The sequence below is a fragment of the Rhea americana genome, unplaced genomic scaffold (genome assembly GCF_003343005.1).
Source record: "Rhea americana isolate MKP2758 unplaced genomic scaffold, rheAme1 scaffold_71, whole genome shotgun sequence".
NCBI classification, from domain to species: Eukaryota; Metazoa; Chordata; class Aves; order Rheiformes; family Rheidae; genus Rhea; species Rhea americana.
Window position 1 is genome coordinate 273617 of NW_028186879.1, and position 15295 is coordinate 288911.

At 34.1% G+C, this 15295-nt stretch overlaps 1 protein-coding gene across 1 annotated transcript in view; it reads left to right on the top strand.

Moving 5' to 3' along the window:
• The window catches only part of UBL3 (ubiquitin like 3), a 56988-nt gene extending 43123 nt beyond the window's left edge, over window positions 1–13865 (top strand). Inside the window, exons 2-5 of the mRNA XM_085321765.1 lie at window positions 4332–4440; window positions 8573–8659; window positions 13132–13209; window positions 13620–13865. Coding sequence (XP_085177891.1) covers window positions 4332–4440; window positions 8573–8659; window positions 13132–13209; window positions 13620–13672 — 327 coding nt within the window. The 3' untranslated portion in view covers window positions 13673–13865. The remainder of the gene's footprint in view (window positions 1–4331; window positions 4441–8572; window positions 8660–13131; window positions 13210–13619) is intronic.
• Window positions 13866–15295: the final 1430 nt, after the last annotated feature.

The following is a 15295-nucleotide window of genomic DNA, read 5'->3' on the forward strand; positions in this document are numbered from 1 at the left end:
AAGAAGAAGAAAAAAGAAAAAAAAAAGAAAACACAGGACAGTCATTGTTATGTACCCTGTGGAAGAGCAAATTTGTCACAGTCATGTGAATCACCAAAAGTAGCAGAGCAAAGACCCCTTCAGCAAGAATAGATGGAAATGACTTTAAGCATATGGCCTACAAGGGATATAGATACAATTTTATTGCAACCTTTTAAGATATGAAATATGATATATAAGACCACTGAGAATAATAAGCAAGATTTTTTTTTTCTGCTCTTTCCTCCACTAAGCGTATGTGCATGTGTACATCTTCTCATTTTTATTCTTTTCCTTGATATATCAACTTTTTTTAGGAGTGTTTTGGCAAAAGGGTTTGTTCCAGATCTCCTACAGTAGATCTCCTACAGTTTCTTTGAAAAGGCATTTTTAATCACTCAAGTTTACAAAATAAGAAATTTAGTGGTTGCAAGCCATTAACACTTCTAATACTCTTGAGGTGAACTTTAAGATTAGACTTCAATTTTAAAGGCAAGTTTGGGGATTCTTTGCTTCAAACCCCTTGAGACAGTGTGATGTGCAACAGAAGGGTAAGATTCCTTCAAGCCAAAACTGAAATGTATGTGTGTATGTATATAAAAAATAGACAAACATGCAAACTGAATGTGTCGGTGGTATGCTGTACTATAAATAAGAAAATATTTTAACCTCTTACTAGAGCAGCTGTTTCCTTGCACTTGATGTAACATCTGCTTGCCTGATTTAAGGATTTATTTTGGGCTTCTGCCCAATTTGGTGATTTTTTTCTTTTGACACAAAAATAACCTCCACATTTTACACATACTTTTTAGTATAGCTTGTCAATTACTAGATTTGTTTTGAGGTATCTTTTATATTTGATAGAATATGAGGAATGCTCCACAGCAATAGAACTTCAGCACTACTGAGTTATATGTGTTGAGGAGGGGAAGAGGGAACTAATTTTTCTTTGCATATTGACTTTTAAATTGTGTATTAACTGCAGGCGTATGACTTAATCAAATTTTACAGGAAGTCAAGTTAGTTTCAGTTGTTTCTCTGTGGTTTTCTTCTTCCCCTATTCCCTTCACTTCAGCGTGCCTGATAATCCCAAAACTTTGTATTAAGTGTAAAGAGAAATGCATTTCCTTAATATTATGCTGGCTGGAGAATAACTTTTGTTTTATATTAGTAGTATGCACTAGAAACGTTCTAAGCACTGAGCAGGACTAAACATTTTTTCCTCTTGGATCCAAATCAGACAGTTCTGGAGAGCTGACAGTTTGACATAAAAATTTATTACCTAGGGAAGTGTGTTACTCTTCGAAATATGTAATCCCTACCACAAATAAACTACACACCAATAATTGAGAAAAAGTCTTTAGATAATCTTCATAGAATCAGAGTTTGGGATCTGGTTGGATAGAGTGAGCCGGCTGTGGGGGATCAGGACTTAAGCTGAGGTAGAGGAAATAGATGGCAGGGGAGAGGCAGGAAGACAAATGGTGAAGAAGACTCCTCATTTTATCCACTAAAGCATACAGCACGCGTTACTTCTGAACATTGGGGTTTGCATGTTTATTTTTAAACAGATAATTTATTCCCAAGTACAATACTATAGTTTGTGATGCAGTCTAAACTTATTAAATTTTTGGCAGTATGTTGGTGTTGCAATGAGATGCCTTTAGTCTTAAAGGATAATTAAAGATAATGAGGTATAGAGAAAATGGAATAGAATGTAACATGTAACATTCATGAAAGCCAGATCATGGCAAACAGGCTTTTGATAAAAAGAGCTGATTTTCTAATTAGAAATTTTTATAGTTTCATCTGAAAATGAACATAATACTTGATCTGGTGCCATATTGCATACTGTTGGTTAAATAGGATAAATTAGGATTTAATAGAGAAATCATGAATATATAAAGACCTAACAGATATGAACAGACTGAGAAAGAGAGAAAGTGGATCAGAGAGAGCTCATTATTGAAGTCACTTATGGATCAATTTTCACATAAATCTTTTTTTCATCTGAGTCATTTAATGACAAAGTTGCATATACAGGGATTGTTCTGCTAAAACTTATTGATCACATGAAGTTGGAAAAATGCTCTTAGCATAGAGGGAAGGCAATAGTATACAGAAATGTTTAGATGTGATTTCATAGGACTTTGGGGTCAAACTTGGGAAATCTCTAACAAGTGTTTCTGAGGTGCAGAGTGAGGTTTTGCCAATCTCATTCTACCTAGACCCCTTCTTCCTTTCACTTGAAGGAGYGGAGTAATGCAAGTACGATGAAATTCAGAGCCTTATACCTTTGGGTGTTACAGCCAAAATGTTGGTTATAAGTGTGGGCGCTCAAAAACTAGAAATGATGGAAGTAGAGKAGAGTGAGAAGATAACTGCACTGCCCAATTAGCTCAGTTAGAAAAAAGTGTATGTAGTCTTGGGATGCAATCAAAGAGGGTATTTCCAATAGAGAAAAGAAATTAGTGGTAGTGTTATACAAGCATCTGGTGAGACATCATCTAGTAGACTTAAGAAATAGTGATCTGTTTTGAGGGAAGAAAATACATGAAATTGAAACATGCACCAACAAGCTACTAGGATGAATGGAGAATGCTTGAGGAGCTTGTCTTGGGTAGTCCAACTAAAGAAACTGTATATGGGAATGTTCTCTATAAATACTTTAGTAGAAGCACCTAAGAGGGGAAAAAACACTATTTAAACTGAAAGACAATGTAAGCAAAACAACAAGTGGGCATAGTCTGGCTATCACTTAAAATTTGAAGTTCTCATTCATCAGAGCAGTCTAGTTTTTTGGAATAAACAGGAATAGTGGAACTAACAGGAATAGTGGAACTTTAGTTTGCTTTTCGTGCTAAATTTTGATGAGATTTGAAAGTAGTTCTTTCTTAATCATTCTAGAAATATCAAAGAAAATGTTTCATGCTTTTAACCAGGTTTGTTCTGAATTTGCTGAATAATCTTTTTTGATTTAACACTATTCCTGCAACTTCTGTCCTTTAAGATATTTCTGATTTCTTTTTCTTTGTTATATACAGGCAGTGATACTGTCTGAAACTGGCTGTGGGCTTTCCTCAGAAACAGCTTCCACTTGGTTTCTTTCCTGTGTTAATGGCAGAGCTTTTATTTTCTGACAGGAGTTAATGGGGGGCAGGGAGGGAAAGATCTCTTATGATAACTCTTTTTTGCCCTTGCTACATTTTGAAATAGAGACCAAATGGCTTTTTGGAGGGGTCATTCTCTCCATTGACATTGATAGTGTGTGCAGGATGATGGAGATCCTAATTTAGATGCGTCCATTAGGTGCTTAAAGATAGGTTGGATGAATCCAAGCCAAAGTATTCAGAAGGGAGTAAATGATCTATCTGGCAAGGTTCTGAAATAAACAGAGAATAGATAAATGAGGCAATGCTGGAACGTTCAAGTGTTGAGATTTTCATCCTTGCAGAACTCTTAAACTTGGGCATTGCTATGAAATTTTTCCTTTTGTATTTGACTTAGAAAAAACTCCTGAATTTCAGCAAGAGTGAACTTTATTGCAACTTAAAATGAGAGGTGCAGTTTCAGAGTCTAGTTTGAAAATGTGTCCAAGCAGTTAGGAAATGAAAGTCTTGCTAAAAGTAGATGGGATTTAGACTTGTAGGCCAAAACAAAAAAGTAGTTAGACTCTGACTTTTCATGGGAATTGTTAAGTGCTAGCTACTCAAATAGCTCTTACAACCTCACCAGTAGTTGCTTGAAGAGCCAAAATTCAATCTCTTTTGTACTGTAATGTCATAATGAGCTCTTTATATAGCATTAAAATATTCTGTATAGGAAAAGGATTACATTCAGTAATTTATAAATAGAAGATCATAGCAGAAAGTGTTGCTGGTTAGATAAAAGAAATCAAGGATTGAAAAAACCCCAAAATGTGATTATATTATTTAATTGTATAAGAATCTCAACGTTTTTCCTTGTAGCAAAAGAACAATGTTGCAGCAAAGTTCTGGGTTAGGAAGATGGATAGAGGAATTTGGAGACCTGTGGTAGGTGGCACCTAGGCAGGGTGCTGTTTTGCTCCATGGGATTTTTTTAGGTGATACTGGGCGAGATCTGTGCTGGAGGGAGGGTGGTAGGCTTTTAATGATACTCAGAATCTTTAAATGCAAATTTTCATGTTTTTTAGTTATATGTGTTAAGGTAAATTTTCAGGCTTTTTTTTTTTCTCATCATTCGAGAAGATATGCTACTAATGTTCATTGGCTAAATTTTATTGTATCTTAAGTCTTCTATGTATACTTTCTTAATTTGCATTTTCTTTACAGATAAATTTGCGCCTCATCTTGGTAAGCGGGAAAACAAAAGAGTTCTTATTTTCACCAAATGACTCTGCTGCAGATATTGCAAAACATGTGTATGACAACTGGCCAATGGGTGAGTAGTTGTGTGCGTTTCAGGATCTTAAATGGCTAGCTAGAAGCTTCCCTGTGTTTTCATCCAGAAGTGCCCATAAACTTATCTCTGTTCTCAGCATTCATATTGAATATATTTATTGTGTATCTGAACATAGATTTATGTAGGAGTATAATTTTGTCTTTGCCTTCTCTGTTCTTTTGGTTGTGCAGAATTTTGGATGCTTTGACTATTTCCCAATTTATATCTAAAATAATGCTTCTCCAAACTGAAGTTATTTCTTTCCCTCAATCTCCTGTCCCTTTTTTTGATCAGTTTCGGTAGAGGACCTAGTAGTAACTGTGAGGAGGACTTGAACTGTGGGAGTTATCAAAACTCTTATGTGAGGACAGCCAATGGAAAATATGACATGTCACAGGAATGTAGTAGTGCAGTTGAGTTTCAAATACTTCTTATTACCTTATCTTGGCAAGGATCTGTAATAATGATAAATTTCCAGGGAAAAAGCAAAGATAAAGGAATGTTTGAAGAGGCGTTAAAAGGCATGGAAATGGAGGAAAAATGAGGATGTTTATAGGAATCTATTTGTTGTTATGCAGGAATATTAACTTTAGAAAATGGAATTCAAACTAAGACATATGTTCAAATATGTGAATAGTTCCACAAAATACAAGTGCTTCTGTTCTCCCTGGCTATGATTTCATGGGAAAATAGCCAAAACAGAAACATAGCATTAAATACACTGGGGGGAGAATAATAATTAAAAAAAAATCTTCCTCAGGTACAGGACTTAATTAGGTTTACTATTTCAGTGCTTTAAAAAAAGTCTACTGTTTACACAAACTTAAACATTGTAATATCTGTTTCTRTGGTGCCTTTGTCAAAGAAATAGAATGGATAATAATCCATACCAGAAAGTTAAGTGTTGCTAATCTGAACTTTAGGCCTTAAACTGGCCTCTTTTTGGGCTAGGAAGAAAAGGGCTGCACAAGAGCTGGTTTGTGTTGCTCTGATGTAGCATTATATACTTAATAAAATATATAATRAAAAGAGGAGGTCCATAGTCCTCTTAATATTAGATAATAGATGTGCAACATTTTTATTAAGAAATCTGGTTAATGTAGCATCTGTACATATTTTAATGTGAGCAGAAGATAGAATTGCTGTGATCCAATGTTCTTCCTAAACCTTTATCTGAATTAATAGTGAAAGAACTGTTTATTTTATTCAAGGATATTTCTGAAAATGCAATCTTGCATTTGAAGCCTGTATTATACTTGTTCATATGCCTGGCAGAATGTTGTAGTACAGGCTCAGAAATAAATGTTATTTTCTGTTCTCATTTTGTGTCAGAACTAGGAGCACTTCATCAAACTCATTATTTTAGACTTATGAAGTGRTATGTTAACTGATACTGAATAATGAAGGGAAGTATATCATAATAATAACAAAAGGTGATTTCATACTACTATAGGAAAACAGATGAAGAATGTGAGAGATCATAGCCTCAGATAATGATTACAAATCAGTGTGTGGTGTGACTCCTTTACACTAGTAAAGGACCACAATGAAGTTGTCAGATTTGATGGAGATGATTTAGACTAACAGAACAGTATCAGAATGAGAACATTGCCGTATTTGAAACTTAGTTAATGTTGTGTCATCTGAATGTGTTTATAACAGCATTCAATCTTCCCAATCTGTGAAAAGCTTGAAGGTTCCAGATCCTGGGTTTGTGTTTGGGAAGAAAGCCAGACTTTAAAGTTTCTTTTTTGAAGAAAAAGAAAAGTAAGACCGGCCATGGAAGCCGCAGTTCAAACATCTAGTATCTCGAGGGAGCCCTCCAAATCTTCTTGATGAATGTTTAATTGCCAAGGAGAGAAGAGTAGTGTCAACTTAAAAGACTGAGGAAAAATCTACTTCAGAATAGGCTATAGGTTTTCACATATGTTAGCTAGCTAGCTGCTTTCAGATTGAGGGTACTCTAACATGGGACTGAGAAATCTTGGTGAGGGCAAAATTTCCTCGAAATGCAGATAATGCTATTAAAAAAGTTTTTACTGTTATTTTTTACTTGTCAGAATCTTGTGGAGAAAAAAAAATCATGAAATACATTCTTAGTGTCACATGTTAGCAGGATTAAGCCAAACCTCTCCTCCACTGTCCTCTTTTGAATTAACTCATGTTAAATAAGGATTTCTTCACACCTAGTTGAAAACATCCGGTTTATATTCATGTGTACAATTTAGGAAGGTTTACTCTTTCCTTTCTCACCACCATTTTTCTTCCAAGTACTTTTATTGAATTATTTTCCTACCACAATCATTTGCTAGACTTTTAAAAAGTAAATATTTTCTTAGTGGCTCATTTACTGTCAGGGAAACTTAAAATTTGATCATATCAAGAAGAAATATTTTAGTGTTGGCCAAGTAGCAAAAGCTAAAAGGATAGGCAAGATGGTAGGTTAACCATGAAGTAGCTATGTCAAAACATAGTCTGTTTTCTTTTGATTGCCTTTTAAAAAATTATTATTATTATTTTAGGTGTAATACAACTAGTACCATAAGTTGGCTGAGCATCTCTTTACAAGTATAATCTCGATGGAGTTCAGACTGTGTAAAAAAAAAAAAAAAAAAAAAAAAAAAAAAAAAAAAAAAAAAAAAAAAAAAAAAAAAATTATTGATGTCTTCCAACATTTTGACATTTAGTTTATCCTGATGACCATGACAGAACTGTAACAGTTTTGATCCTTAACTTAGCACCCTTTACAGCATAGCAAAAACGACACCTGCTTGGATTGCAAGGCAATTGAATTGGGCAGGAAATGGAAATATTTGAAATTCAAATAGCTTTAGCTGTCTAATTTTGTAAAGGTGGCACATTAGAGCACCCAGGAATATTGCAGCTTGTGTGTGCGCATTTGCTGCCAGCCCTGCCAGTGCAGGGTCCTGCACACAGGCTGAACCGCTCGCTTGCCTGGCTCTGCTGCAGCTCAGCCCACCATAGCTGCAGGAGACTGTTTCACTCCTCTCTTCTCACTTTCTTTTCCTCACCAGATGTCTTTTCATATACTTTCCACGGTGGTGGTGGTGGTGGTTTTTTTTTTTTTTTTTTCTTCCCTTCTCTTTTAAATGCCTTCCTTTCTCCCCTTTTCAGTTCTTCTCCTTTTGTGGTGCCAGTTGCCACTATCTGTATGTTAATTGTATGTTCTGAGTAAAGTAGTTTGGTTTCTGTTGTCTGTCCTGATCCCTTGCTGAATATTCATTTTGAWGTATAAACACTACAAAAGCAGAAAAGGAGAACACTTGTGAACAGCTGGTACCAGATATCTGGTCAACTAAGAAACAAGATACTGTATTCCCAGAGAACCAATTTAAATTCAACATTTAAAGGTTTATGATACTTATTCTGAAAACAAAGTGCATCTTTATTGTTCACATTGTGACAAGGAACAGTAAAAGAGTGGGAAATGATCTTTTAGGCTTATAAATGATTTATTACAGCTTAAATGCTATAGGAGATGCATTACAGGAAAATGAATGCTTGTCTTTTCCAAATCACTGTTTGCTGCATATATACTGGTCGTTCTTTGAGAAGTTTCTTAAAATGTGCCAGCAAACGTCTCCTCCACGAGAGTCAAATTCTCTGTTCAGTCTCTCCATAGAGACTGTTCAGAACTGCTCATTTTGCTGCCCCCCTGGACATTTAGCTGGTTGAATCTAGTCAGCATCGAACACCACTGAGCAGCCTGCAGAAAAAGCTCTGTCAGTTCTGATCTGCAAATCCTATTTTAAATTAGCTGGTGATGACTAGCACAGCTTGGGAGTCTTTATTAGCTGAGTGAATATAAAGTCTGAATGTAAACAGGAAGCCACTGGCATTTACAAAATATTTTCTTTGGAACTTATGTAAGCATTAAGTATTACAGGATACCTGAAAAAGTTAATAACACACTTGAAAGCATAAAATAAGGTATTTCAATGCCCAATATTTAGGAGTGCTTCTCTTTCTGAATCTTCAGGCTATGCTCTCTTTAGTGTTTAATGTGAAAGGCCTCTTAGTTTTCTTTCTGAGTAAAGATGAAAAAATAACAAAGATATTTTTATTACTGTGTAACAGTGTAACAGTGAAAATTTCTCTTATTTCTCTTCAGATTGGGAAGAGGAGCAGGTCAGCAGTCCAAATATCTTACGGCTTATTTATCAAGGGAGGTTTCTTCATGGCAATGTCACACTAGGAGGTAATGACAATGTTTTATTACATAGATTTTCCAGGCAGAAGATATTTTTATCTAAAACAGAGTAAATGTTACTTTACTGTTCAAGATCTCAATATGATTTACTATACCCTGCATAGAATGACGTATTGTATCTTATTTTGTGTTTAACTTGTTTCCTTCCTGCTGTAGTTAATTGTTAGGCTTCAGAAGGTGTCACCTGGTAAGTTAAATCTCTTTTTGCATGAGGGAACAGCATTACTACTTGCATTTGTTGTCTTTCTAAATAGAATATTTTGTTTTGTTTTTCTTACACTGCGGTTTTAGGGCAAGCTACTGCATAAGCATCTTAAGTATTTTTAAATGTTTTGTAAAGGCTGTGATAATTAGTTAAACAATACTTTAAATCTTAGTGCAATGAAGAAAGGCACCCTCTGAATGAGAATGAGGGGAAGCATTCTTGCTGTCCAGTGCTCTCCCAGGGATACAATCGCATAGTTAWGCGAAAACAAAAGTAAATGGCTTCACTTTATATGCTAAGGAAATGCAATTCAACTATGCCCTCTTGTGGCATGCTTTTTCCTACAATTGTATTTTTAGATGCCTTTCACTGGAGATATGAAACAAAATTGTAACAATTAATTTTGATTTTTGTAGATAAAAGTTACTAGTACATATATCAAATATGTCAATGTCTAAACAAAATGAGACTTTTTGTGCAGATCTAAACATAATTTTCTGTGTACAGATTGTATAAATTCATGTTTTTTGGTACTTGAGTGCAATAGAGAGAGGAGAATGTAATACGAAACCACTAATGAAATATTTTTGAAGCTGAGATAAACCTAAAAGGAATATTACCGCTTACAGGGATCTTTCCTTTAAGAAGAGACTGGGATAATACAGCCATTGATTAGCTTTCCAATGTTACTGATATTAGCTGGTGATGTAGTTTTAGAATACATTTTCCCTCCATATAAATCAATTTTTAATGTTGCTATGTATACAAACAAGATCATTGTAAATTCAGCTGGATGAACTCTGAAATTTTTGGTCACCCTGTAATTTGCATGTTTACATGGTGCTATTGGGTACAGCAAATAGTAGTTGGGGTAGGACTGAAAAACAAATGTGTTGGTCTTGGATCCTATCTGTGCCTATGGTGCCTTACCTTAGCTTTTCCAGATAGGGATAGCTAAATGGGATTTTCTTTGCCATTCATCTCTAGGTGTTGTCCTTTATCGGTAGTGCTTTCTTCCTTTACTGACATCTATCTAAATTGCAAGCAACTTTGAATATTTGTTTAATGTGTTATGCTGAAAAATAAAGCTGCATGCTCCTGACTCTTGCATCAACTCAGGTCTATGGRTTTTGAACACATACTTGCATTCAGGGCATTTTAGTTCCTTGTTAATCTAAATTCAAGCATTGCAATTTAATCATAATGATTTCACCCTAAGGATCTTACATGTGTATCAGCATTTTTCAAAGATTTTTTTGTTGCTGTATTGTTTTTTTAAAAAAATATTTCTAAAACATCAGTTTACTTCTGTACTAATGAGTTTATCTGGAGTAAGATTATATAGCAGAAAGGGGAACAGAAATTCATGAAGCAGCCTGAAAAGCCTGTTACTTTAGTTTGTGGTATTCATTTGATGGAACTCTAAATGAAGCAGGTATTTTTTAAAAAACTTTAAACAAACTAGATATATTTTTTAAACTTGCTTTTTTTAAAACAAAAAATAGAACTCTTTGTTAAATATAACGTTTAATTTCTTTTGTTCTTATCATACAGCTTCTTTAAGCTTTTATATCAGTCTGTAACTATGAATTATAGCACTTAGTATTTTATTTGCTTTAGATAATCAGGAAATATGGACTGGAATTTGGACTTACCATGTACTGAAAGACATTTTATCAGCTAGTGAAACAAAAGTTTCCAAGGAAATAGCTTTTTGGTTTTTGTTTTTCTTTTTTCCCCCAGAGCATACTTTCAATCAAGTTTAAAAAATGGTTTTGTACTATTCTAGTTGTTACCTCACATTTCCATGTAAAATCTTGTGAATCTGAGATCCTCTAAACTTGAGAAGCCTCAGAAAATGACAAATTGTTAAGAAAAGCTGTTTTGGGGTGAAAAACCATTTTTAAATAAAACATGTCTTTTGCCACCTTGTATTAATATATATTCTGAGTGGTTTGTCACTACAAGAACAACAGAGCTGATAGCATTGGTAAAAGAAAATCGACCTCTCTAAAGCCTGCCATGTCCCTCTTGCCTGTGGTGCCTGAGCCACGCTGTTTTGTTGTTTCCCATCCGTGTGGAGGGTTGAGGAATCAGCATGTCAGAGTTTGGTGTTCAGCTTCCAGCAGGAAATTTCTTCTGGTTTGCAGTTGAAATAATATTTAATAGGGAGGTAACACTGTATTTGACAGTCCTGTTTTTCCAGCTAGATAATGACAGTAGGCAGTTGTTTGTTGTCCTATTTATGAGGGAAACAACAAAAAATACCCCTGCACTTCTCTCACATGTATGCTCACCAAAAAAGAGGACGAGAAGGAAATTCTGACAATAGAAAATCTGGAATAAAAATAGAATTAAAAAGATGAGAAAGAAATTAAATAAAAGTTTAAGTGAGAAAAAGAGGTGAAGGAACAAAGAAGGCAGCAGGAAAAGATTGCCGAGCATCATTGAGGATACTCTGACTTTCTTGGGCTCCAAAGCAAGAAGAAATTGCTAAAAAGAACCTCTGTGTGAACTATATAAACTATTAGCTGAAATTAATTAATTGAAATATTAGCCTACTTGTACTTGATTACTGTAAATAATTAATCTCCACAGCTCACTAATCAAGTTTCCGCAAGTGTCTTGATGTTATGTAAGATATCCATAATGTGATTAGTTTGTAATATTTTGATCTTTCTGTAATGACTTCTTAAGAGTTTATGTAATGCAGAAAATCCTTTTACATTGGGTTTAACTGGTTGTTAATATAATCTTTGTAGAGTTCTCAAGTGTATCAAAGAGTTGAGTACTCAAAATACTTTATCCTTTTCAGACTTGCAGCTATCAATAGCTCCTTGTTGCAGACACAGACCATGCTTCAAGTAGACTAAACTTTCAGATCTGATTTTCTGTAGAGATGGCTTTTCCCAAAGTACAAATACTTCAAAGAAGTTTGTGTATCTGTTTATCCCTCCATATGATTACACGTGTGTTGCAATCATAACGTGCTTTTCTTAAAACAAGTATATAGAGAACTAAAATGATTTAAAAGCACTATTGTAGCTAGACCTGTATCGAACATATCTAGTCAACAAGTACTGGGCTCCCCCAACACTCCCCAATTCTGTACTTGTGTTATTGTGACTGAAATGAAGAAAGASACRTTTTCTCTTCAGTCACTTTCAGGTTTATTCCTTTTAAATGCCATGGTGTAGTGTATATGAAAATGAAAGTTGAATATCACAGGAAAAATTTTACTCAAGTCAGAGTAATTTGTATATTTAGGAGAAATATTAGGGTTAAGTCTTTTTTTTCTTCTCTAAGTTTTTTTTTAAAAAACAAAAAACTTTATAGGCATCTTTGCCCTATATTTCTCAGGAAAAATAGACAAGAAAGATGCTTAGTCTAATGAGTTGGAGAGGAGGAACAAAACTGAAGTAAGATATAAAACTTCTATAAATAACTTTTTCTAAAAATTATGTGAAGAAGCTGAGGTTCAGAATGTTGAAACTGGCAATAAGTAAAAGAAATAATAATGAATGCTTTTATTTCAAGGAGGCCAGAAATTTTGCTAAATACTATACCACAGCGACAAAAACATAAATGCAGCATTGTACTGCTATAATTAATATGAAAATGACTTTTAGTTTCAGCAACAAGCAGAATAAACTATTGAAAGATCTGATTTAGTTGTTCTGTATTAATAAAACTAAGATGAGCAACGTAAGATCTGATTTAAATGTTTTCAGTTTGGGATTTTTCACATGACATGCATCATAGGTTAATATTAAAATGCAAGGTGCAGATATGTATTTCAGAATCTGCATAATACTTACAAAAATATATTTTAGAATCTGTTTTGCAGTGGTGGTGCTTTTTTAAAACATCTCAGGAATAACAATGTAGTGGTTGAATTAGCCGCTACCTTGCGCTGTTACGAGTAGAAGGTGCTTAGCACCTGAGTCATGGCATAAATACATTTTTTACTTTTTACTCACAGGAGGAAGACTAAGCTTCATAACATCATAATCTTTAAGAACATAATGTTTTATGTGATTATTACCAAGACCTAAAACCCCAATCTGTAAAACTTTTATCTGAAATGGCTGAAATTGCATATCTGAAAGTGCCTTTATAGATAATTGTTAAGAAAGCAGTTCAAAATTTGAACAGGAGCTAATTCAATTGAAGCTATAGTTTCAATTATCTGAATGTTTTGAAGAAAGATGGCAACTGTAGTATATTAATATAATCTCTCTTTCTCCCTTTGCAGCATTAAAACTCCCTTTTGGTAAAACAACAGTGATGCATTTGGTGGCTAGAGAGACATTGCCAGAGCCAAACTCTCAAGGTAGGCTGTGTGCTTGAGAGACTTCTAATGCAACAAGATGGGAAATTGTTCAGATCTGTTATGGCCTTTTAAGGTATTTCATAGTAGGGAAATGTCCATATCGTCTGTAAGTAGTTCTTGTGAATCAAGTAATGGAATACTTTTGTTCATATTGTTTACAGAAAACTAAGAAGTGAGCTGTCTATTTCAGCATTTTTATAGGCTGTAGAAATGCACCCAGACCTTAGAAAGCTTTTGTTTTTATTGTTGAAAAGTATTCCTGATTTTCATATGTATGCAAGTGTTTAATAATAAAATATTCTTCCTAAAAATAATTTAAAAATGCCCTACTTATATCAAGCTTATTCATGCACAGAACAAACTGCTTTAGAAATTGCTTGTAAGCCAGACTTTTTTTTGTTGTTCCACAGGTCAAAGGAACCGTGAAAAAACTGGAGAAAGCAATTGTTGTGTAATCCTGTAAGCTCTGTTAGCTTTACCTGCTAAGTGTGATGTAATATAGTCTGTCTTTCATGCTGCTGGGATAGAAGAGGCCCTACCTTGCTTCAGACACCTGTAGGAAGAGCCTGTCTGTAAATCCATGGAACTGAAATATTACACGAACACTGTCACATCAGTCTTTTTTCTTAAAAAAAAAAAAAAAAAAAAGAAAGAAAGATCTATGAACACTTTCATTGGTTTTTTTTTTTTTTCCCAATTCCTGCTTCTTGTTTGTTGAATAATCTTACAGTACATTGGTTCTTGAATGAATTCAAACTCCAGGAAAAGTTAATGCATTCTTTTCCATAGCAGGAATCATTTTACTTCAACGAAAATCTCCAWTAATGGGGTATAACCAGTCAAGCTTTCTAGATGCAATTTGCACTAAATATGGTTGACAGTATGTTTCTCATCAACAATCTCTAACAATATTTCAGACACCTAGTAATAACCTACAATGTATAATGCAACACTGGAAAATGGTATGTCTGTAATTAAAACAAAATCTTTTGGCCAAATAAAAGGAAAAACTGTTAAGTCAATTCTACCTAAGTCAACCTTAGTGGCCGAACTGGCACAGAATACTAACTAAACCAAGTCTAACTGTATGTATTTTAACTGCAACAAACAAAAAACTATGTGCCTGTAATTTAAAAGCACTCTGTAGAGGGCTGATGAAACCGATCTTTTTTCGTTACTGCGTGCACTCTGATCTAGTATGTTAGTTGAGTGCTTATTCAGACAGCACAAACAAGTGCAGAGAGTGCATTTCCTAGCCTTAATATGGGAGGGGTAATTTCCTGTAGTTCATAGGCTTTTATTACTGTGCATAAATGTTAGAAAACATCATTTACTAATCAATTTTATGTATTTGAATATTGGCAATTGGTGTTTTTCAGTCATTTTCTCATCTGTACCTTAGTGTCCAATGTCATGCTTACTCATTAGACACTTCAAAAGAAAATAAAATTTAAAAAGCAAAAAGAAAAACCTCTGCCATAGTACTAGTTTTGTTTCTTTATGTAATCTGCATTTGGTATTAGTGCTTGCAATTGTATTAAAATCAGAAGCTGATTTTCTGAAGGCATACATAATTAAAAAGGATGCCATTCTTTTATTTCATATCAATAATTTAAATGTTGATATGCTAAAGAAATTTGCACAGCACTAAAGCATGAGCTAGTTTCATCTAAACCTGTAAAAAATATAAAAGATTTTATATTTTTTCACTGGGGAGGAGTTCTTCCTGGCTGAAATTACAAATATGTGTAGAATATATTTAATAAAAATCTTATAAAATACATAACTATAGAAGTTAAATATAGATTGGCGTGTAGTATAATAGAACAATATTCCATATAAATAGCTTTAGCCTTTAAAAACAAAAATGAGTCACAGGTTGACATTGTGTTCTTGTACTTAAGTGTCCACAACTCTTACAGATGTTCCGTGTAATCGTTTTTTCGAATGATCAGCATCATTCAAATGTAATCGGATTATTTTATCCATTGTTACTGCTTTGATGAAATGCTTTATATGCAGTAGATTTACAAAAATACTGTTCATACTGATCAGAATTAAATTTGTATAGAGCAGAGTTTTAAAA